Source organism: Pogonomyrmex barbatus, unplaced genomic scaffold (assembly GCF_055798465.1).
Source record: "Pogonomyrmex barbatus isolate J1 unplaced genomic scaffold, ASM5579846v1 scaffold2, whole genome shotgun sequence".
NCBI lineage: Eukaryota > Metazoa > Arthropoda > Insecta > Hymenoptera > Formicidae > Pogonomyrmex > Pogonomyrmex barbatus.
The window spans coordinates 22,457,817-22,479,858 of NW_028297116.1; the positions used below are offsets into that span (position 1 = coordinate 22,457,817).

The window sequence follows — 22,042 nt, forward strand, 5'->3', positions numbered from 1 at the left end:
GCCGCCCTCCCTCCGTCGCGTATCGCGATTTCAATCGGTTGACCGGCGAACACGCGCATCTCCCGCGGATAGGGATTTTCCACGGCATCCCTACTTTAGATCGCATCGTGATTCCATCCCTCGGTCGCTCCCTCGAGAGCAGGCGTTGAATTATTTATAATAACGCCGGTAGGAACACCCGGCGGCATTAATGCGCGAAACGGATTCCCTGTTCCTTGCCCCGAGGAGTGCGTTGACCACGCTAGGACGTCCCGGGAAGTCTTGCTTCGCGCCTTATTTACGGCAGAATGCAAATTTAATACGTAATTTATCCTTGTCGAAAGAACGCTTTTCTTATCCTCGGTGTTAGTAGTCTGATAATTTTAAGCATAAAAGGATTAGCATAAGAGATATGTGTGTGTGTGTGTGTGTGTGTGTGTGTGTGTGTGTGTGTGTGTGTGTGTGTGTGTGTGTGTGGTGTGTGTGTGTGTGTGTAACTAAAAGTGATAATAATAGATAAAACAAGAATTGTGTACAAAATAAAACATCAATTATGAATAGAAATGTTTTTTCAAGTTTCATCTCTCGTCGTATATGTCATGTGTAACTTTAAGAGTATCCTTTCACTAGGCAACCCGTTCAGCGTCGCCGCACGTGAAGAGATCGAGCGCGCTGAGCGCGAATGCATCGAAAGGTCAGTACTGCCGAAGTACGGGAATGGATGAAAAAAAATGGAATAAGAAAGTTTACATCGTGGTTTTGAATTGTATTTTGCGTTTATTTCGTACTGTATTATTAAAATTAATACAATGACAGAAGTATTTACAGGAGGTTTTTAGCAGCTACATACGCGATCGTAATCTTCGCGATTAATTCCGGTATTAATAGTATAATATAATATTAGCATAATATAATATAATATAATAATAATTTTATAGAATATAATATAATAATATAATATTAATAATATAATAGAGAATATATATATATATATATATTGGGCAGCGCGGCGCGTCCGAGTCGCACGGGGAGCAAGAGAGCCGACGCGTTCTTTCGCGGATTTTAATTAACGCAAAGAAATGATAGCGAAAGCTGATTAATTCTGACTAATGACGTATCACAAAGAAGAGAATAAATAATCGCGAATTCATCGCGTGAAGAAGCCAAGTCGACCGTCTCGAGTCGCGCCGCCCTCGCCCGTCGTAGCAAAATTATATTTTACAGGTTTATTCCGTTTCTTTGATTTTCGGAGACGCATCTTAAATCACACATTCTCAACATATGCGCGCATATGCGTCTTAAGAGGAGATGCACGCGTGATCAGGTCCGCATGCGTCGCGTTCTAATATACAATTTTCCGATGTTCGTATCGACGAACGTCCGGTAATCATTTCATGTCGATTTTACAATACCACCGCGAAAGGAGCGGAAAGGCTAAATAATCGGTCGAATAGTCACCTCGGTCCACGAGGTCGAAAGTGTTCCCTGCGCTTTCGCTTCGACTCGATTATGCGCGCAATGATTGAAGCAGCCGTCGAAGAAAAGACCAAGCATCCTGAAATTTTCGCTTCGTGAGAAAACTTCAGAGCGCCGCTTCCGCACTCTCGAAATGAATTATGATCTGACGAAAATTTAACATTTTTAGATAGTCTAAACTGTCTAAGAAGTTCTCGAAATAGTCAATGTATGAAAAAAATGTGCGCTTTAAAGCTTTTTCGAAGAGAACCACCAGAAAAAGCGAGTATGATATCGATTATGCGGAAAGAAATTCGGGAGATTTGTTGCTACAAAACGCGTTAAAACATATCATCATATATATTTACTGGGAAAATCCACGTTCTCGCATATCCCGTGGATTTGTGCAAAGAGATTTGTACATATTCACGGTTGGATGAGCCTCTCGTGCTGTTCGAGGCCGAGACTCGTCAACCAAGTCCGTCATTTTTGCAGCGCTCTCTCGTCCAACGCACTTCTTTCTTTCTCGTCTCGCTCGGCGAAGACACAGGTCGCTCGTTAGCGTCTCTCCAACGAGCGTGTGTCCGCGGCGAAATGAACGAAAATTAGAGGCGCGAAAAAAGGGGGAGCGAGCGTGAGAAAGAGGACTCTGTTTATGACTAGCATTCGTTGCGCTACGCGTACGAGCGAGCGACTCGCGCGTTTCAATTTGCGCGCGATGATGAATTCCGTGGATAAATAAGTTTGCGTATGTACAATTTCGATTTGCACGTCCACGAGAGTCCGGAGAGAGAGCAGACGAGGTCGATCATCATTTTCCTCTCTTTCTTCTTCCGTGATAAAAAGGACGGAACAATTTTGAAATAACAGAACAAAAGGATGCAAGAAGTATATTCATAAAGTATATCCGATAGCACGATTGAAAGATATTTAATAATGTAAAACAATAAGTACAACAAGAAGAAACGTATATACATGTAGTATATACGACCTATGGGGAAGTGGTCCCTTCTCCGTGACGTGCGACAAGAGCCGAGAATTTTCGGTGGTTCATGCGATGAGTTCATTGACATTCAAAGGGCTCGACCCCGCATTGTTAATCTCCTCCGTGTTCGAACTAACTAGAATTAAAGACGCCTAGAAGGCTCGTCTGGGCTTTCAATTTCGATCTCCCACGAAGCCGCATGCAATTAAGGCACTCTTCACACTTCGAACGTATGTTCTCTCCCTGCATCATAGTCCTATGAAAAGCCTTGCTGTGCACACCGGACAAATAAACGTAGGCACTGGCGACGATACGCGATATTAGCGCACACGCGCATTGTGATTTTCCTTTAAGGAAGGCACCGAAATATATTTATCTGCTTTGTCGTCAGTCATTGTTAAACCTGACGACCAATTGATATGGCGATTTTGGCGGAACCACGCGCGACGCACCGAGATACGACATTTCTGGCGATTGTCATTGTATTATTTTTTCTCGTCAGTTTATTCGAGAATTTCGAGAAGCAAATAAATATAATATAGTAATGATAGTGATAATATAATAGTAATAATAGTAAAATTTAACTTTTGTCTAATTAATATATACATAATATGGTTATTTCTAAAAAAGCTTCATAAGTCTCTCAGATTTACATCATTTTGAATAACTGTAAAGTACCTCGGTGCATGCGTCCGCGATACAGCTCGAGTATTTCTCAGCTCGAAAGGACGGTCGATCAGTCTATCGATAATCAGGCAGTCTAAGGAGAGCTGCCTTCGCTCGGTTTCGCATCTTCCTTTTCCTATTTATCCTTTACGCCTCGTCAGGCAGTGACGGCAAAATCCGTCGGGACTGTCGAAGAGTCTGTCAATCGACAATTCCGCGTACATCCCCCGTGTGTGCATTTCTGACGGGTGTAATTCAGCGTCGAATGTCACGGCGATCCCGCGTGACCTTTCCCCCGGATCTTCGCCATCGCCACCCCCGGCGCGAAACCACCACCCCGTGATCGGCGTCGCAACCGTAAGCGTCTTCTCGTAAGCCGTGCACACCCGCGACTCGTTTTGTCGCTCGTACCTTCTCTGATTATGTACATCAAGACCATCCTCTTTGAAGCTCGCTTCCGCAAAGAATCAGTGCGAATCTACACACAGACAGACAACACACACACACACACACACGCGCGCGCGCGCACGCGCGCGCGCACATACGCACCCATCCGCATACGCATTCACGTGCTCTCATCCGTATTTACAACAGCCGTTTGTTCGCTTTGATATGATACAAGCTACGATCTCTCGTCGGCACCTTCGCGAAGGCACGCGTATGTAGAGAGGCGTTTGTACACACAGAACTCCGCGCGCGGACACGCTTCGCACGCGGCTACGTTGCACGATTCGCGTAGCCGTGCACACGCTCTTTACAATCTCGGTCTCGGGTTCCCGAGATGTCCGGCGAAGGTCGGGACAGGGGCTTCGAGAGGCTGTTCGAGGATTCTGGAGATCAGGCTTGGTACATGCTTTTTGTTTCTGGCTACGAAATATATTGCTTAATATTACATGTATCGCGATCGAGTTACAGGATGCCGCTTCGTAAAATTTTCTGATCGAGTTAACGCCTTTACTTTTACCGTAAGTCAAACATCACCGAGTTTCAGCAGAGAGGTAAAGCAAAAGCGCGCCGTATGTTCCCCATGTTATCATTTCACGTTTCGTTAAGGCTATCACAACGTTATGCGCTTCGCGAAAAACAAATTCATAAGGAATTTCCATTTTTTTTACGTACAACTGTCGCAGTGGCAGTGGTATCGCATTCGGCTTTACCGTAACAAGCGGGAAAAGAGATGAGATTCCGAATATATATTTTTCACAAAGCTCATAATCCTATAGAGAAATATACGCGCGATCCTGCACCTTTCTAAAAAAACACGAGAAAACCCTTTCTGTCGTCACAGCCTTCGCAAACCTCGAGGAACTTCGCCCGTCTCGTCCCACTCTGTTCTTCGTTCGCACGATGCTCGGGCACACCTCGTTGCTCAAAACCTCCCTCCTACTCTTCCGCGTCACTGTACACGTGATATTTACGCGATATGTACAATCGCCTCGAAATCTGCCGATCTCTCTCGGCAGCTTCTCGAGAAGACCGTCGGAGATGCCCATCCACCTACGCGCGAAATACAATTCACCTGCCGACACCTGCCGCACCCGGCACACAGCTGGACGGCATGGTCTTACGAGGTTTCATGCACCAATCGCCGAATTCGCGCCTGCACCGACTCACATTGTACCTCGCTGTATCTGGTGTACCTTCCGGCGCGCACCGGTTCCCTGATGACCACCAGATTACCGCCCCGCTCGCGAAGCGCCTCGAGGCCGGTCTTGTTGCAGCCACCGATACTGACGCCGCTGCGCAACGTCGTTGCTATCGCCGACGACGGTGGCGTCGTCGCTGGGATCTTTGCGATCTTCGCGCCGGACGTGGTCTCCGACGTGAAGCGGCTGAGCGCCTTACTGACGACGCCGCTGCACTCGCGCGGCCACACCCTGGCCGCGCGATGATGATGCCTCTGTTCCCATCTGTCGGCGGCCGCGTCGGCGGCGGTGAACGGGAAACTCGCCCTACCCTGGCTCTTACCGTACAGAATAAAGTCGAGGGAGTCGTCGGAGTAGATGCTGCTGCGATCGCTCGAGCTGTCGGTCGAGATCTCGGACACGGTGTCGCTGCCGCTGTCACTGCACTGCTGCTCGGCCTCACCGAGGATGAACACGGGGGTGCACTTGAACACCTCACCACCGCCGGCCGGCATCGTGTGGGTGGCGGTAGCGCGACGTTGTTGGATACCACTGTTGGCGTTCGACGACGACGACGACGACGACGACGACGACGACGACGACGACGACGACGACGACGACGACGACGATGATGACGACTCGATGATCACGATCTCCGGCAGAACGCTACCGGAGAACTTTCGCGCCAGCGAGTCCATGTTCTTTTTAAAGGTGTCCCTGCGATCTGGGCTCAAGCCGAATCTAATGGGTTTGGGCAACGATCTCGAGGCCGAGTAGAGGTTTTCCGTGTGCGAGGAGACGGCGCGAGTGCCCGTCGTCGGTTTGGAGATCTCCGTATTGTGGCACAGAGCGGTCGTGGACAGTCGTTGTTGCTTCTCGTCGTCGTTCTTCGGCGTGGACGAGACCTGACTTTGATTGGTGATTGGCAGTTTCGACGAGACGCTGTCGTCTTGCGAGGGCGTCGTTGAGGAATCGAGGTCAGCAGCGGGGCTGTCATCCGACGAGGGACACGTTGTCAAGGGCGCCAACGGCTGCTCGAACATGTTGAGCCAGGGATGCTGGAGGCATTCGGTCACCGTCAGGCGTTCACTGCGAACAGACAAGAGTCGCTTGCTTGGAGAGAATTCCATACTCCTACGAACGCGCGAATGCATTCCGTGAATATTTTTCGATTACAACTAGGTTCTCGGTTCGATATCGCATTCCCGGTAATCTCGCCTCTCGGCGTTAAAAACGCCGAGGATAAGAGGCTCGACTCGGTTACGTCGGTCACTTCAGCGCAGCACGCTCGAACAAATATAACAACAAGCTCGTTCCGCGAACGACCACGTTCTCGTCGTCCTCGTTAACTCGAGGAGCGAGAGAGTCAAAGGGTTAAGAGACCCGTCGCATAAACGACCTCCGCTAGGCGGACCGGAGCGTTTATCGACGGCGGCCATCATCGTGGCGATCTCGCCGGGACGTTTTCGCGCGGCTATTCTCCGTGCCCCATGTACATACTATATTCGTGTACCACGTGGACAGTAACCGTACAGTAACCGTCACGTCGGCTAAAGTATCGCCTTCCGGCATATACGAAACGGCGCAGGATATCTTCAATAACGGAGCAACGAATTGCGTAACGCTTAACCGCCGTGGAATGCCAGTCCATCGAAAGAAGTTGTTGAAACATTAGCGGGCGGTCCCTCTTTTTAATTCCAGAACCGTGAGAAAGACTCAAATAAGGACTGATCGCACGCGTAAACAAATTAATTCTCTCACGTCACTCTTGCGTTTACATTATCACGTTCGTGAAATTACGCTTACCGTAATCGCCGATCATTAGCATAATAGCGATAATTACTTTCGTGATTATACTCGCATATTTTAAACATATAAGGTAGAAAGACGGTAGAGAGAGTAATTTGGATATCTTAATTTTAACACAAATAAAATGATCGTAAGTGCAATTAGACGGTGTCAACAATTTCCATTATTAGCACAATTTCCCGCGTAACGCGTCTCTTCGAACGTAAATACAAGAACTCAATGTAGCAATGAATGAGGATTCCTATTCAACGTCATCATCACACATGATAAGACATGCGGGTTCCGCGCGATAAGATCCTCCGCGCTCGTTGGAGAGGAAGGACGCGGATAACGACTTCCTCTCAGCTGTCGGCTCGATAGGGAAACCTAGAAGTTCTTTCATTTTTTTTTTTTATTTTTCCAGCGGAATTCGCCTTCCTCTTCTCGCCTCGAAGAAAGTCGCCTCGCGAAGCGACGTGGCGCCGATCGTATTTCTTCCGTTCGCGTATTCGCAACCGACGACAGACTCGACGATCGGTCAATCACAGCTCTTACCTTCGGGCAAATGATTAATAAATGCATCTGCGATGAAATCACATTGCGCACGACTAATCCGCAAAAAACGTTGAAAGAGGAAAGCGAGCTGAGCCGAATGCGATTCGAGGAAGAGCTCGGGCGATTAAGCCGACGATCGATGTAACTCAACGAATTCAACGAAATGCATTAATTTCGCGCGTAGATCTGTCTGATCTTCTCAAACGTATGCTTATTCGCTTTTATTCGCTTTTACGTTACCTCGCGCATAATCGAATGAAAGCCGAAGCTAATAACGCGAAATGAAAGTTAAACCCTAGAGGCTAGAGGATACGTCTCGCTCCTAGAATCCATACAATAATAAGAGATACGTCGGTATGTGGACGAAGAGACTGAGGATGTTTCAGTGATACGTTCGCGGGAATGCGAAACGACCGTTGCGGATTTCTCGCAGGCGAGTGGCTTTCTCGCGAAGCGGACGCGGCGGTGATCAAATCTCGGGTGGCGTTGACCCACTGATACCGAATCGCTCTGCCGGTCCTCGATGGATCGTTCGACGATGCATCGTCGCGCGATGCCGTCATCTCGGTTACGGCCCGGAATGTTGCGCGCCGCCCGCGGCGATGTGTCTACGTGACGCGATTGTTTTCGTTCTAGGAAATCGGCCGACGTACCGACATAACTAACGATGTAATCGACGCGGCGCGGACGCGGCGTTTCGCGCGCTATCTTCTTTCGCTTCGAGGTAAGCGCCGGGCGTTCTCGGTAGATCGGCACAGCCTTCCGCGAAAGGAATTATTTTCACCGGTCCAGGAATCCTCGCGACGGCTTCTCCGATAACGCGCACTCGCCGACACTCGCTTCGACGAGCGCCTAGACAAGCTCCTCGGCAACGAGAACTCAAGAACGCCGATCGACCGAATTGATATGACGTGGGTGCGTAATAAATCGCGACGACGACATCCCGATCGCGTTGGGACAACGAATGGAAATCTTTCCGTCGAATCAAGTGGACCGTATGAAGATAAATGGCAACGAAGTGGCTCGCCACGATGATCAATGGATCTCGCGCTCTGCGAATCTGCGTCGCCGCGAGTACGTTTCACGGTCTGTTTTACATATAATTGCATCAAAGAATTAAGAAAAATTTCTCGAATTTTTTTGCATTCTTCTTCTCTCTTCAACTTGCTCCATATGCAAAAAATTAAATATATATATATATATATAATTTTATTAATACGATAATAATTATGCTGTACATTATAAAAATCTAGAGCTGAGAAATTTGCTTACTTCGGATCCTTAACCATGAGTTTGCGCATGAGATCGCGCGCCTCCTCGGAAACGTCCTCGAAGAGATCATCCGGAAAGTCCAGGCGGCACCGACTGATGTTGCAGAACGTCTCCTGCTTGGTGTCGCCGCCGAACGGCGAGCATCCCGTTAGCAGCACGTAGAGCAGCACGCCGACGGACCACATGTCGGTCGCCAGGCTGATCGGCTCGTAATTCAGAACCTCCGGGGCTGAGACACACACGCGGCAGATGAGCCGTTATTACATTCGCGCGGTGAGATCCCGACCGTGATGCATCGAACCATAATGCCCGTCGGGAGCACGTGTGTACGCGTGTGCGCGTGCATCCGCGAGTCCCGTCGGTAATTAAATTCGAGAAAAAAAGAGATAACCCCGCTTCTCTCCCTCGGCAGTTCTGCCATTATGTCGCCGCGGCCGTTATGACGCGCTGATGTTTAATGGAGCCTCGCGCGCGTCTTCTTTAATGGGACAATAATAATTGTAACCGTTGACGTATTAGGTAATAGTCGCGATGTGATTAAAACCGCGGTTGACTCGGTTGCGATAAACTCTGTATCACGCCACGATTTTTCCGCACCTCGCTCCGTCCAGTTTTCGTCGCGTTGTTTTTCATCACGATCTCGCTAATTTCCACGAATAATCTCGGAGCTGACGTTAATTGACCGATTGAACTTCACCGGCGGAAAAGCGGGGTCTCTTAATTCAATTCAGGACCGATTCCATTCTTTCTTCTTTTATTCGATAATATGTAATTTCGAACCGTCACTCTATCGATCAATTTAGCGGGTTGTAAAAATAATTTTTTTCTAGAACAATTCCGAACGGTATCACGATCGCCGAGGATATAACGGTGATAGCTCGAGACTTTCCTATCTCCCCGTAGGGGATTCTCGCGAGACTCGCTATTACCTAACACCTTTGTCCACTCGGGGCATGACCATTAGACGGTAGTGCGACGATGTAATTGTGACGGTAATCGGTTGCGAGGATCGTAAAAGGGTCTTCCCGACCGATCGAACGTGCAGAATCGGCCGCGTACGGTTCTCTAGCATAATCCGCGAAGTGGATTGTTCTGTTCAATTATGCAATACGCTTGTTTCCCTAATGGAACCACGTGGCACGAACCGTAGTTCCATAAGCGATTTCGTGACACCCCAAGCAGATCGCAAATGTGAAACATACGTGAAAGTGTGACTCCCGTCATGATCGGGATCGGAAATCACTGGCACGCATGTTTACCGTCCATACATGGCACCGTCAAAACGACCTCGCTTTATTAGAATTCATTTGTTGTCTTCGGTGACAGGCACACGGATTCAAATTATTAAGAGAAATATGCGGAAATGTGCGAATGTCGCGAACTCCCGACTATTTGCCGAAAATTCTCTTCCACTTTGGTCACGTTTTACGAAAAATCAAATTTTCTAATCAAATTGAACAGGAACAAAACTACATTCGCGGAAGGAATATGAGTCGCGTACGGAATAAAGTACTCACCGACATAGTCAGGCGTGCCCAAGATCTCTCGTATGTCCGCCCCGTGGCTGATGTACCGCGATATGCCGAAGTCACATAGCTTTACGTCGCAGTCCGGAAACTCTCCAGTAAGTACCAAATTCTGCGGCTGAAACATCGAAAGGCAAGAGTTCAATAAAGAATCGACCGTTATCGACAAGAGAAAGGCTGTCATTAAAATAAATTTGCTGCGGAGTAGACTCGTGACTGTTTTAACTGTATGTTTTTATACGTCATACGTATATAATTTTTCGTGATGTTTTCCTTAAAAAAAAAAAAAAGAGAGAGAGAGAGAGAGAGAAAAAGGAAAAAAGTCCGTAAAACGCGAGCGGGAAGAAGAAAGAGACGAGCAGGTTTTATCTCGCGGTGATCTCCGTGCGACAATGCCAATTTCCTACCGCGATATAATACGGAGAAAGTAAAGCTTCTCCTTTCAAAAGTGGACGGTCGCATGACGATTGCTTTCGGTATTCGGTATTCCCTTGGCCGTTAACACGGGACAAAGCGACCTCGGTACTTTCGTGGTCGCAGCCAATTATCAGAAACACGCAAGCGAGCCGAGCCGAAACACTTTTTCTACACCGAATAACAACTCAGGAATTTCGGCGCCACCGTGCGAATGCACAAGCGGCGGTAAAATTACACGGCTTATAATTATAGGTGTATATATATCCCTCTTTCAGAAGTAAAAATACACGGTCATGCGATATCGTTAATTCGCGACTTATGTTTTAACTTTAGGCAGGCCGTGGCCTCGGCGGAATTTTAATTCACGTCGTAATTATCGAGAGGTCTCTAACACGCCGCCGCGCGCTTCGGAGTTCCGAAAAATAATAACTTCCGCGTTAATTTGAGCGCGATAGGGGATTTTTGCCGCGCGACGCCGGATGGTGAATGACGGTGGATGATTAATCGTCGGAACAGGGCAAGGCGGGAGAGAAAGGGAAACGCGCGGCGCGTATACGTAATGCACACGCGGCATTCTTATTTTTTTTTTTTTTTTTTTCCAACGATCAGGTGGAAGAGAGGCAAACGAACGTCCACATTACAATAACATGAGTCCGCGTAGGCGTCTCGCGCGAGCCATAATGCCTGGACGTATAAACGATTCCGCGATAAGAAAGGTCGTCGCGCGGCCTAGGTGCAACTCTCGTGCCCACGTGACATGGTTCCCTCCTCCTCCCCTCGCGCCGACCACCCTTTCCCCGGAAAACAATCGGACAATGCTGAAGAGGTCGCGTACAGCGAGGCTCGCGGATAGAGACGGTCCGGGACGTCGGGGATGAGCGAGAGACGAGAGGAAGCTTGTTGCCGATCCATTGTCAACTGGCCCCTCGACTGGTTTACGACCACCTAGGTTGCCCGAGAATTACGTCTTCAGTGCCGGGTCGCGACTCCTAAAGGACGCCATTATCGGTGCGCTTTATTAAGGAGAACGCAGCGGTGAACCACGTGGCCACGTCGTCCGTACAAGCCCCTTCGATCGTACAAGCGAAAGGGGGCCGTTGTTATATTAAATACTTTTTAATGAGGAACTATCGGGGAACGACAACTCTGCTTCGGGCTCAAATGTTTGCGCGCAGATGTTTGCCACGCAGCTTGCAAAGGGCCTAATAAAAGAATACAAGGATCACAATTACGCTCATGAGAGTGACGAAAGTCGGCGGGGCATGCTGGTCATAAAAAAAAAAAAAAAAAAAAAAAGAATACTAACTCGATTAGGGTGAGAATGAAACGATATAAATGCAGGGCTATTCAACTTTCGTTTATTGCCGTATTGTTAATAATATGCAATTATTTGTGGCACGCAGCTTGCAGAATTGGAAATTACCAAGACGCAATAACGACAATAGATATTATTGACCCACGAAAGGCGATGAATAACTAATTTCAAATAAAGGGATAAGATTATTTTTGTTTCGTCTTGTTTTGTCTTCCGAATCGATAAGCGAAACGATGATTATCGAGAATTCGCATTCGTAATTGATATTAACATAATGTTCCGTAGCAAATCATCGCATTACGGAGGACAACGATGTATTGAGCGATACAAACCGTGCAGGTCCGGCTCGATCGAGGATCGTGAATTTGCATGATCGACGACACTTTGTTCTTTGTTGAACCGAGCGCGAAAAATGGCAATTTGTGCTGACCATACTTTTTCTCCATCCAATCGATGCAAAGTCGCTAAATTTAAATAACATTCGCGGCTTTCGCGATGCAGAATTTTCAGCTTCATTTCAATTTGTTTATGATCGACAACGTGGTAATTCGCCGACGAGAAGACGAGAGATAGAGGAGACAGGAGGGGCGGGGGAACGTTGCGGGTGCGTAGTCACATACGAGATATGATCGAGGACAATTTTCGCGGTAATCGATCGATTCGCCCACACTTAATCACGCTGACAGCCGACGACGAGAAACTCGACTGCGAGCCTCGCTTGTAATGGATGTTAATTATGGAAATGTCTTTGTTCCTTATTAGGGCGACTTCCTGGACTCGAAGCGTGATCTCGGAATTGATTCCTACGCAGCGCACGTACAGCGCACTGAAAAGGGAACGCAACGGGGCTACGATTGCTATTAATTTTTAGCGAATTATTAGCGTTATCAATTATCCGGAAAACTGAATGAGGCCGTAATGAAGCTACCGTCGATATTAGGAATCAATGACATTTAGCCAGAGAAGATAAATTTTATCAACTGTGCTGTGAAACTTTCAGATAAAAGTCTCACGTACTCGAATAATGCTTTCCCCATTTAGTGACACAAGTCGACACAATTATTTTGTGTCGACTTGTGTCACATTTTGTCCTTGTTAATCATTAAAAGCCAAGAAAGATAGAAGAAAGAAAGATACTTGTGTCGACTTGTGTCACTAAATGGAAAGCACCCAATATAAATAGGTTATATAAGAGTAATCATGAAATTTTGACAAAACGTGCAAAAACGTGGAGAAATTAAGAATGTTAAAATTAAGAAACCTCCTCAGCCGAAAACCGCCTCGCTCCAGTTCAAAATTACGAAACAAAGATGAAACGTGACACAAAGAAAACCGACTCGTGACCTCATAGCGATATGGAGAGCTGCTTCTGAATCGCATTATTCGCCGTACGTCGAGCAGCTCATAATGAAGTCCGGTCACGTTCGACTTGTAACTCGGTTTAACGAAACGTAACACACAAACTGAATCCTCGAGCGAGCCGAGCGCCTTTGTCCCAACCACATCCTTTTACGCTCGATACGTCGATAAATTGTGCGCCTCGAATTTCGGATGCGCGTCTGAAATTCAAACGCAACTAACGGCTGGGCGATCCCCAATTGTAATCCCTCGTTACAAGAATTATTACGTATTATACAAATGCGTGAACGAATCAATCACGCGCCCCCGTTCGCCATCCTGTTTAGCTCGCGTGAGAGCGACGCAGGCACGTAGGAATTCCGATACAAAGGGCCTTCGCCTTCGAGAAACGCGTTCCTGGTAACGGCCGATGCAACGTGCCACGCAGCTGCCTTCGTGCATCGGCGCGCATTTTTCGAGGGGACACACGTCGGTCTTGGCGTCCATTACACGCGCGACGGCTGTGATCTCGTGCCACTTAATTCAACGCGTTCAATAAACGACGAGAATTCGAGTGCACTCGTCACTTAATCGAGGTAATTAATCGAGGCGCGAGCGCGCGTCGCGTCGTCGTCGGCTCGCTCTTTTTCGTATCTTACAGCCGATGCGAGCTGCCTCCGATCTTTTTTTTTTTTTCTTTTTTCTTATCGCGAAAGTAGATGAGCTCTCCTTCCTCGAGACTTACTTCGCCCTTAATTAACGACGTGAGATGTATAACGTAGATCCCTCGGGTATTTCGATACAAAGTGCGGCCAGAAACCATTGCCGCTTCGCCCCGTATTTTCTCTCTTTCGAGAACAGCTGCTTCCGAAAAGTTTACAAAAAATCTCGATTTTAATAAAGTATATGATTCGCTCGCTCGCGCACTCGATCACCTTTGCGCGAAACGTCCGGGCGAAAATAAAGCGTGACTGGATCAAATCAATCATCTCCTTCTTTTTTTTGCAATCGACATACTTCCCGCAACACGCCATCTATTTTACCGTTCTCGCGCAATCTCGTGCAGGATCCGTGCATGACGTAAATATCGATCGAATGCACCCTTGCGAATTGTAACAGGTGTTCATGCGCCTCGCAGCGGGCATTTCTGTCGGATGTTGGCGCTTAAGTGCCGCGACCCGCGCAAAAACGATTTGCAGGAAGGACGCGCGTCATTAAATCGAAGCCGAAGCGGCCATTCATCTAACATCTTGGCGGTTCGAAAAAACAATTCTCACGGTCGTGAGATTTTAACTGTGTCGTCCGATTAAGACGTCCATAGAGAATTAAAAATTACTTTGGAAACACACTTTACGCGATCGGGCGCGCTACGCGCGGAATGTGTGTGCCCGTCGCGGCGGCGACCGAGGGAGCGAGATTTCACGGGGACTTAACGGAGCAAATCTTCACGTCATTATCCGGCGAAGGAGTACATTGTCCCCGCAAAACGTAAGAAATCATCCGCGGGATAACGGTGCGTCTTCCGTCTTTCGTATCTCTTCTTTCAGCGCGCGCACAATGCGACGTCTCGCGCGCGCGCGCGCGCGTGAAAAGTCGGGCGCGAGATGTCTAATCAACACGAGGGAAAACGCGGGGGCAGCCGGGAAAGAAGGGGGGGGGGGAGGGAGGAGCACTGTTGTGTTGTGTAGTTACAATCGCGCATCTCGCGCTCGTTAGGCGTGTCAATGAGCGCCCGCGATCCGTAATTAGCCCGCCGGTCCGCTTAACAATGCGTGACACTTTGTGCGCGCCGCGTCGCGTTGTACGTGAGCAAACGTGGGCAATTAGAAGGCTTCGCGAAAAAAAGGTGGGCGACCTGGTCGCATTACCCGCTTTTCACCGGAGAGTGCCGCGAGCCCGGGCCTGGTTCGGGCCCACTTCGGAACGAGGCGGGGCACGGACGGACAATTGGCCGATAACCGACCGGCCGGCGCACAGCCGCGATTAGAATGCGCACCTTCCGCGATTACGAGGATCTCGAGTTTCTCGCGTGCGAGGTAAACTGCGGCTGTTAAGATAATACCCGAGTTCGTGCGCGAACGATCAATATCCGCGTACTTGGTACTTTCATTACGCACAAGCCAATCCTTTCGCCGAGCGATATAACCGCGGGAGTCCTTCCCTGCCCCCGCCGCGCCCCTCGCCCTCTTTCTCTAGCGCCTCTCTCTCTCTCTCTCTCTCTCTCTCTCTCTCTCTCTCTCTCTCTCTCTCTCTCGTTTGTTCGAACTTGATTGCGTGCCTAATAATGCCGGGGCACGCAAGAGTTCGCACGCGCGGCCTGCCCGCCCGTCCCCCTTCCCCCTCCTTTTTCTCGGCCACCGGAAGTTTCAATGAACGCGAGAGACATATCCTCATAAATCCGTCGGTTAAAAAGCGTCGGGGGCCCGGCAGGCGGCCCTCGTTGCCTCCTTTTCACGCGTTAATTTTCACTCCTCAAAAATTCCGCATCGCGATTCCTCGCTTTCCAGGTCGCATCGACGGGATACTTTTTATCCGCGGAAAGATACGCCTCCTTCCTGAAGATTACTTAACCGAGGAAACGAAGTACTGTTACCGTTGTCATCATGTAACTCTAAATTGAAAACGTCAGAACGAGTCGGACGGAAGCGTATTTTTATAAGTAATAAAATGTAGGAAGTTATATCATTTCTTCATTATCTTGTTTTAATTATCCTAACGAACAGCTGAATGAATAGACTTTATGTTAGGAAGTTATTTGCGCCGCGTCCGCCGCATGCGTAAACGCATACGTACTATGCGTGGCAATAATTGATAAATACGCCGGATGATAACGTATATCGCGACGACACGCACGTTTTATCTCCGCTTTATGGTAATAAAGCGGAATGCGGCTCGTTCACTCGGCTTGCAAACTCGTCGGCCATTGTGTTCGCGATGCAGAAGTACGCATTAATTCGCCTTTTAATTGCCTGATAAATGCGAATGAGAACATTCTGCGGTATCTCCCGAACATCATTTCGTTGAATTATCAAAAGTATTGGACCGTCTACCGGGGGAAAAATACATATATTCATTAAATTACAAATAATTAACTCTCCGTCTAATTGACTGGCTAGCGTTACGTAGAAATTGCAACATTAACCGACGATTCGTAGAAATTAATATGACGAATCGGTCGTCAGTTCCCTCTCTTCCCGCGGACGAATAAACATGAATCGCTTTATTAAAGTGCAGAGTCGGACATCCGTCGCTTTTCATCAGATTTTCCATGAAAGAGAAGCGGTCGACCCCTCGAGATTCATCAATGAGCCGCTCGTTGGCCCCGCAGCGAACTTTTGTACCAGGAACCGCATCTCGCGACGGAGAAAGATTGATGTGTGTGTGTGTGTGTGTGTGTGTGTGTGTGTGCGCGCGCGCGCGTGCGTGTGCGTGTGCGTGTGTGTGTGTGTGTGTATCAACGTCCGTTCATTAGGTACAACGATGCAGTCGATGAAATCGATTCATCGAACTCTTAATGGGATATCCGAGCGCCATCCCGTAGATCCGGCGAACTCCAGGCTCGCCTTTATAGCGTTAGGCTGCTCGGGAGAGTCGACATTACGCGAATGGAACGAGCAAACAGAATATTCGTAAAACCGTCACGCGCACCGATATATTTCCTTTGGCCGTGTTATTAATCGTTCGCACGACGGAGTGAAAAACGCGCGAGTTTTACGCGCGGGGAAGAAACGTTTATTTAATGCGATGAAAAAAAGTTTACGCAACGCGCGTCTCGGTTTCAACAATCGTTTTCGCTTTTTAATCATGCAACGTCCAGAGAAATATTTTCGATCGCGCATGGAATGCGGAAGCAAATTAATGTCAAATTTTACCGATATCGAATTGATTTAGTTTTTCGCTGGAAATAGGTCACGTGGGACTGCAAAGATCGCCGACGTTATGATCGGATTGTCGTCGCCGGAGATCACTCGGCCGTGTGATATAATCATCGCTTTACGCGGCCAACAATTATTACCTTCTCCGCTTTGTTGCTCGACGGTATTGCCGCCGTCGCGGCTGTTAGCGAAAGCGAGCACGTGAAACTGCGACAAGCAAAAACGTGTCGCAATTACTTAGACAGCACTTCGTTACGAGAAACGCCGTTCGCTTTTGTACCGTGCCGCGTGCGCGCTTCGCGATTTTCTTCATTGTTCCAGATGTGTCCCGGCGGAACAAACGAGCGCGGATGTCGAAATTTCGGAACGCGCATTTTATCTCCTCCAAGCCGCCTACTCGACTTTCAGCCAAATGCCAGCGTAGATCCGTACGATAAAGAGCACACGGATGACAAAATACACGGTAATCCATATTGTTCTAATTGTATAGGCGAGAAGAGAATAAAATCAAATGCGACATGAACACACCTTTCGAATGATCTTATTCGTCAGTTTCCATTCGTCTTTACAGTTTCTACTGCGCAGCAAAGGGAAACGGCATTACTCATTGTGTCCACAACGAAAAATTGACGCTAATAGCGCTCTGTAGACGCACGCTAATTGCATGGCATATTGCTCAGGTGATTAGATTCGGAGAGAGAGAGAGAGAGAGAGAGAGTGTCGCGCGCATTTCTTAAGAAGATTAGCTTCTGCCGTCTCACCGGCTGTCGCTCTTGGCCAATCAGCCCTCGCGTCTTGCGACACGTAAAAGGCTACTAATTGACCGAGAAGTGTGACGATAAGCGACAAAAAAAGGTGCGAGTAAACGTTCCAAAGTCTCGGTCTGTCACGCGGTGAAAGGATTAGCCGCCCGTTAAAGAGCGCGCTAATTGAGAGTCCTTGGTGGACCGCAAAGCGATTTCAAGACGCGAGATTTGAAGGGAACGCTCATTTTCATCTCGCGACACCCACACACACACACACATATATAAGCGAAAAAAAGCCGCACGAGAAAAAAAAATACATATATATATATATATAAAATCATTATATATATGAAATAACATGGCTCTCTCTTCTCGGCGCGAGCGCGGTTATAAAAGCAGCCTGCTATTCGGTGCCGATTTTATCGCCGATATTATTACGCGCGACTATTATTAGCGGGCGAGTAATATCCACGGGCCGACACGCGACTTGCCCACGTTTATCATCGCCCCGGCGATTTGTTGCTCGAATAAACAAGTCGTCGACGCATTAAATCCGCATGGCGATATATATCTGCATCCACGAAATATCGCGCGACCGAGATTGTCGTAGTCGCCGCTCGGCCAGCCTACTGAGAGAAGAGCGGGTGGTCTATTTGCGATCAAAGAAAAAATATTTTTTTGTCCAAGAGAGAGAGAGAGAGAGAGAGAGAGAGAGAGAGAGAGAGAGAGAGAGAGAACATGCTTTAATCGAGTTGTGTACAAGATGAATATGATATTGCCACAAAGAGATTACTTTCTTTTGATTTCGATTTTAGGAATTAGATACGCCGGCTCGAAAACACTCGAAATACGACGAATGTTATCAACCGTTCGAGTCGGATGCGTTCTTTTTTCACGGTTCGTTATATCCCGCTATATTTTCCACGATGCAACAATTAAAGCGAATAAAGGTTGACCCGATAGGCCACGCGAAAAGGAAGGCTTCCGTATTCTGAACGGAATAACTAGAATTCCGCTTTGTAATACGCGGTACAGGACTTTTATCGGTGTTTTACGATCGCTGCCGTATAGATTTCACGGGCAAATGCACGAGCCATATTTCCTATTTTTGCAAGCCGCCCGTTTGATAGAGGCTGCCCTCAGCGCGGACTGACCGCTCTTGTTGTCTATTCTCGAATCGACGGGCGGGCAGCATTCCGCGGCTAGAAACGGCCGCCCGCAAAGGATAAGCCGCAGAATGGATCGCGCAACCGGATAACGGGAATGACGATTCCCCCCTTCTACCCCTCCCCCGTTCATGTTCACGCGCGCGATTCTCTCGAATAACAGAAAAGATCTTTCGAAAAGATGGCGTTACGCTTCGAACAAAGGTAAAAGTGCGAATCTCTGCGCGTCTTCCTTCCTCCTTACAAAAATAAAATTGTGAGGTGAAAAAAAATGCAGGAATTTTTTCCGACGATTCCCTCTCGTTTCATTTGTCTACGTGACTACAGGTCTCGTCCGTTCCCCTAATTAATATTTGCCACGCGTTCCCCTACGTGATGGATGGGCGTGAGTAACGTTTTGGAGCCGACTCATCGCGGCGGAATGCAAAACGGAGCGGTCCATCGGTCCACGGGTCCGCGGGAAAAGCGCGGGAACATATGGAGAGAGGGACCGCAATTAACACGGCTCGGCCGTGCAAATTCTCGAATTTGCACGGCCGGCGGACGCCAAGTTATTCCGTCGCGCGCGCGCGCGCGCGCACACGAGCGACGAACGGGGTTTTCGCGTTCGCGCGACTTTTCTCGTCGACAGATATAGCTGCTCCGTTTCGAGTGGCGCACGGTGAACTAGCACGGTGTGAGGCCGGCTTTAGAACACCGGCGCCCGAAAGTTCGTGGCCGCCGGCCAAGAAGGCCCCTTTGGACGCCGGCCAAGGAATTCGCGTGCATTTTTCCATTCATAACCGCGAAATCTATATTTGGCCGCGGCATATCGCGCGAATTCGTGGCACGGCGTTATTTTTAGGATGAACCCGAATGCGCTCGTTAACTTATTCGCCGGCCAATTGCCTTTCTCGGTCGACGCTCGGTAACCGCGCGTCTTACGTTTCGCGTATGTAACAAGACGAATAACACGGTATCTTTTTCCGCAGAATCAATTGTTTTGAAAAAAATTATACTCCTGCCAAGTATTATCGAGCAAAATGACGATCGTGATAATTATAATAGAATCGTTTGGATATATTTGTTCCGAGAAACGCGCCTCGAAACGCGTTTTAATTCCAAAAAAATTTTACGAAATGGCATTTTCAACCGTTGCAAGAACGATCGGCCGCGCGAGTTCGTGGATCAACGACGATAAATATCACGTCAAAGCTACATCCATAAAAGCTGCCATCCATCTCGTTGTATATTTGCCATGTACCCAACGGCGCGTTTAAAAGAATCCCGTCGCTTTGATGCGCTGTCACGCACGTCGATATGAACAAAAGCGCGCGATTCGCCGCGACATGTATTTTCGCAATATGCAAAGCCGCGTTCGACGCGCATCTTGGCCGGTTTCCAAGGCATATCGGCCGTCGAAGCCTCGTCGGCTTATTTTTCTCGGCGTTCTTGAATGGCCGCGCGAAAAATAAACGCCCGCCGCCGTTCGTTCTCGCGGGTCAATGAATCGAAAACGCCGCAGAGCTCATCTGAATAACGATGATTCATCGCCAGCCGCTGACAGAGGAGAAACTGCAATATGCCTATCCGTTCGAGTTAATTATTAGTCGCCGTTCCTAGCGGAGGATTCGCGACTCGAAGTGACGCTTTTGTAGTCGATTCTTTCAGTCGCGTGACAAAATTCGTGGAAATGTTTACAACGAAAGGAAATTGTTGCGAAAAATTGCGTAGTTGTACCGCAACTAGCGTTCATATCACGCGCGAAATTATCTTATCGGTTCGAAAACACCGTGATATCAGGATGACTTCGTTCCGATGCGTAATCGTCGACGGATTTTATCACTACGAAATACAGTACCGATAAGATGTCACAAAGGTCGATAGAAACGATATCCACGCCGCTCGACGCGACTGCTCGCACGCACCTGTGGAAAAGATTCAATTATGAAATAACTGACGACGCTAGTTACGATCCTATAAATCTTGTAAATCAATTGCGAAACGACGAAAGACGACTTGTATTTATCGGTTTAACGATGAATCAAGCGATTAACGCGAGGCGGATTCGCAAAAGCCGAGTAATCGGGTTGTATAACTGCCGTCGTTACGCGAGTCATGTTAAAAAGGAGATTCAGAACCGAGAGATGGAAGTCTCTGAAACGCGCTCGAGAGCCCGGCCTGTGCCTGTCGCCCCGCCGGAACATTATTAATACAACTCGCTTACCTTGGCTCACCCATATCGATCACGCCGATAATCGATAAACACGCGCTTCGTATACCTACGCGCGCGATTGCGGCGTGCAAATCGCAAATTGCAAATCTTCGCCGCCAAATAGGAAAGACTGGTTGTCAGCTGGAGCGACGTCGAAGCTTGTGCCACTGTGACACGCTCGCATAAAGCTCATCGTCGAGGTTGCGCGTCGTCGCGGCTCTCCCTCGCAAGAATCCGGACCGATTGGAGACGGAATTAACGTTGCGCTCGTCGCTTTCTTATTTTTTAGCGAGCGACACGCACGTCGCGCGCGATAATAAGATGACGAGGCGTACGAAAGTTAAAATGGAATTTATTTCTGATGGGGCGTCGCCACAATGGGACTCCCGACGCGATAAACGCGATAAACAAGTTATTTTTAGCACACCGGGATCCGAGGATCACCCGCTTGAAAATATTAAACGGGTCTTCGGGCTCAATTGCGTTCTTTATGGATCCACCGATTCGATGCTCGTCGCGTCGAACCAGTTATTCCCAGCCGCCGAATCCCAGTCGTTTGAGATTAAGCAACACACACCGGCTTCCATTACGCGACTTTTATGAAACATCGTTTGAACCGCTTGAATGGGGGTCCCGCCGCGACGAAAAATTATTTTTAGTCCTCCCACGGGAAATCGCGTTGGGAGAGATTCGGGAGGACCTGACGCGAAACGTCACGTCGTTGTCGAGGCGACGAGTACGAGAGAGACTATTTCCGTAGAGATGCCCTCGACGCCGCATACAAAAATATTTCGTGGGACAGAAATGTCCCATTCGCGCCCATTTCGTGGCGGCATTCCATCGCCGTGCGCTGTTTCGTGGAGCCGCGTGTATATCACAGGCCACGTGTTTCCAGCGCGTGTCATCGATTCTTTAATATGTCGGCGATCTATTCCGCGCGAAAAAAAGAAGTCGTACGAGCCAGCGTGAATCCCGGGCGATCGACGATTACGATGGAATTCGAAAATGTCGCTAGGGAGAGCCGCGTGTGGGATCAGGTGAATCATCGAGGAGTGTACGATCTATTTTCATTTCTTCCTCCGCCAAGTGTCAGATGACATAACGGCGTGGACGGTAAGACGCAAGACCGATTTTGAATGC

At 48.4% G+C, this 22,042-nt stretch overlaps 1 protein-coding gene across 1 annotated transcript in view; it reads right to left on the reverse strand.

Annotated features, from left to right (window-relative positions):
• Nucleotides 1–736: 736 nt before the first annotated feature.
• Nucleotides 737–22,042, reverse strand: part of LOC105430293 (uncharacterized) — a 90,883-nt gene continuing 69,577 nt past the window's right edge. Inside the window, exons 4-6 of the mRNA XM_089076879.1 lie at nt 9,843–9,969; nt 8,326–8,554; nt 737–5,799 (exon numbers count right to left, since the gene is read on the reverse strand). Coding sequence (XP_088933005.1) covers nt 4,650–5,799; nt 8,326–8,554; nt 9,843–9,969 — 1,506 coding nt within the window. The 3' untranslated portion in view covers nt 737–4,649. The remainder of the gene's footprint in view (nt 5,800–8,325; nt 8,555–9,842; nt 9,970–22,042) is intronic.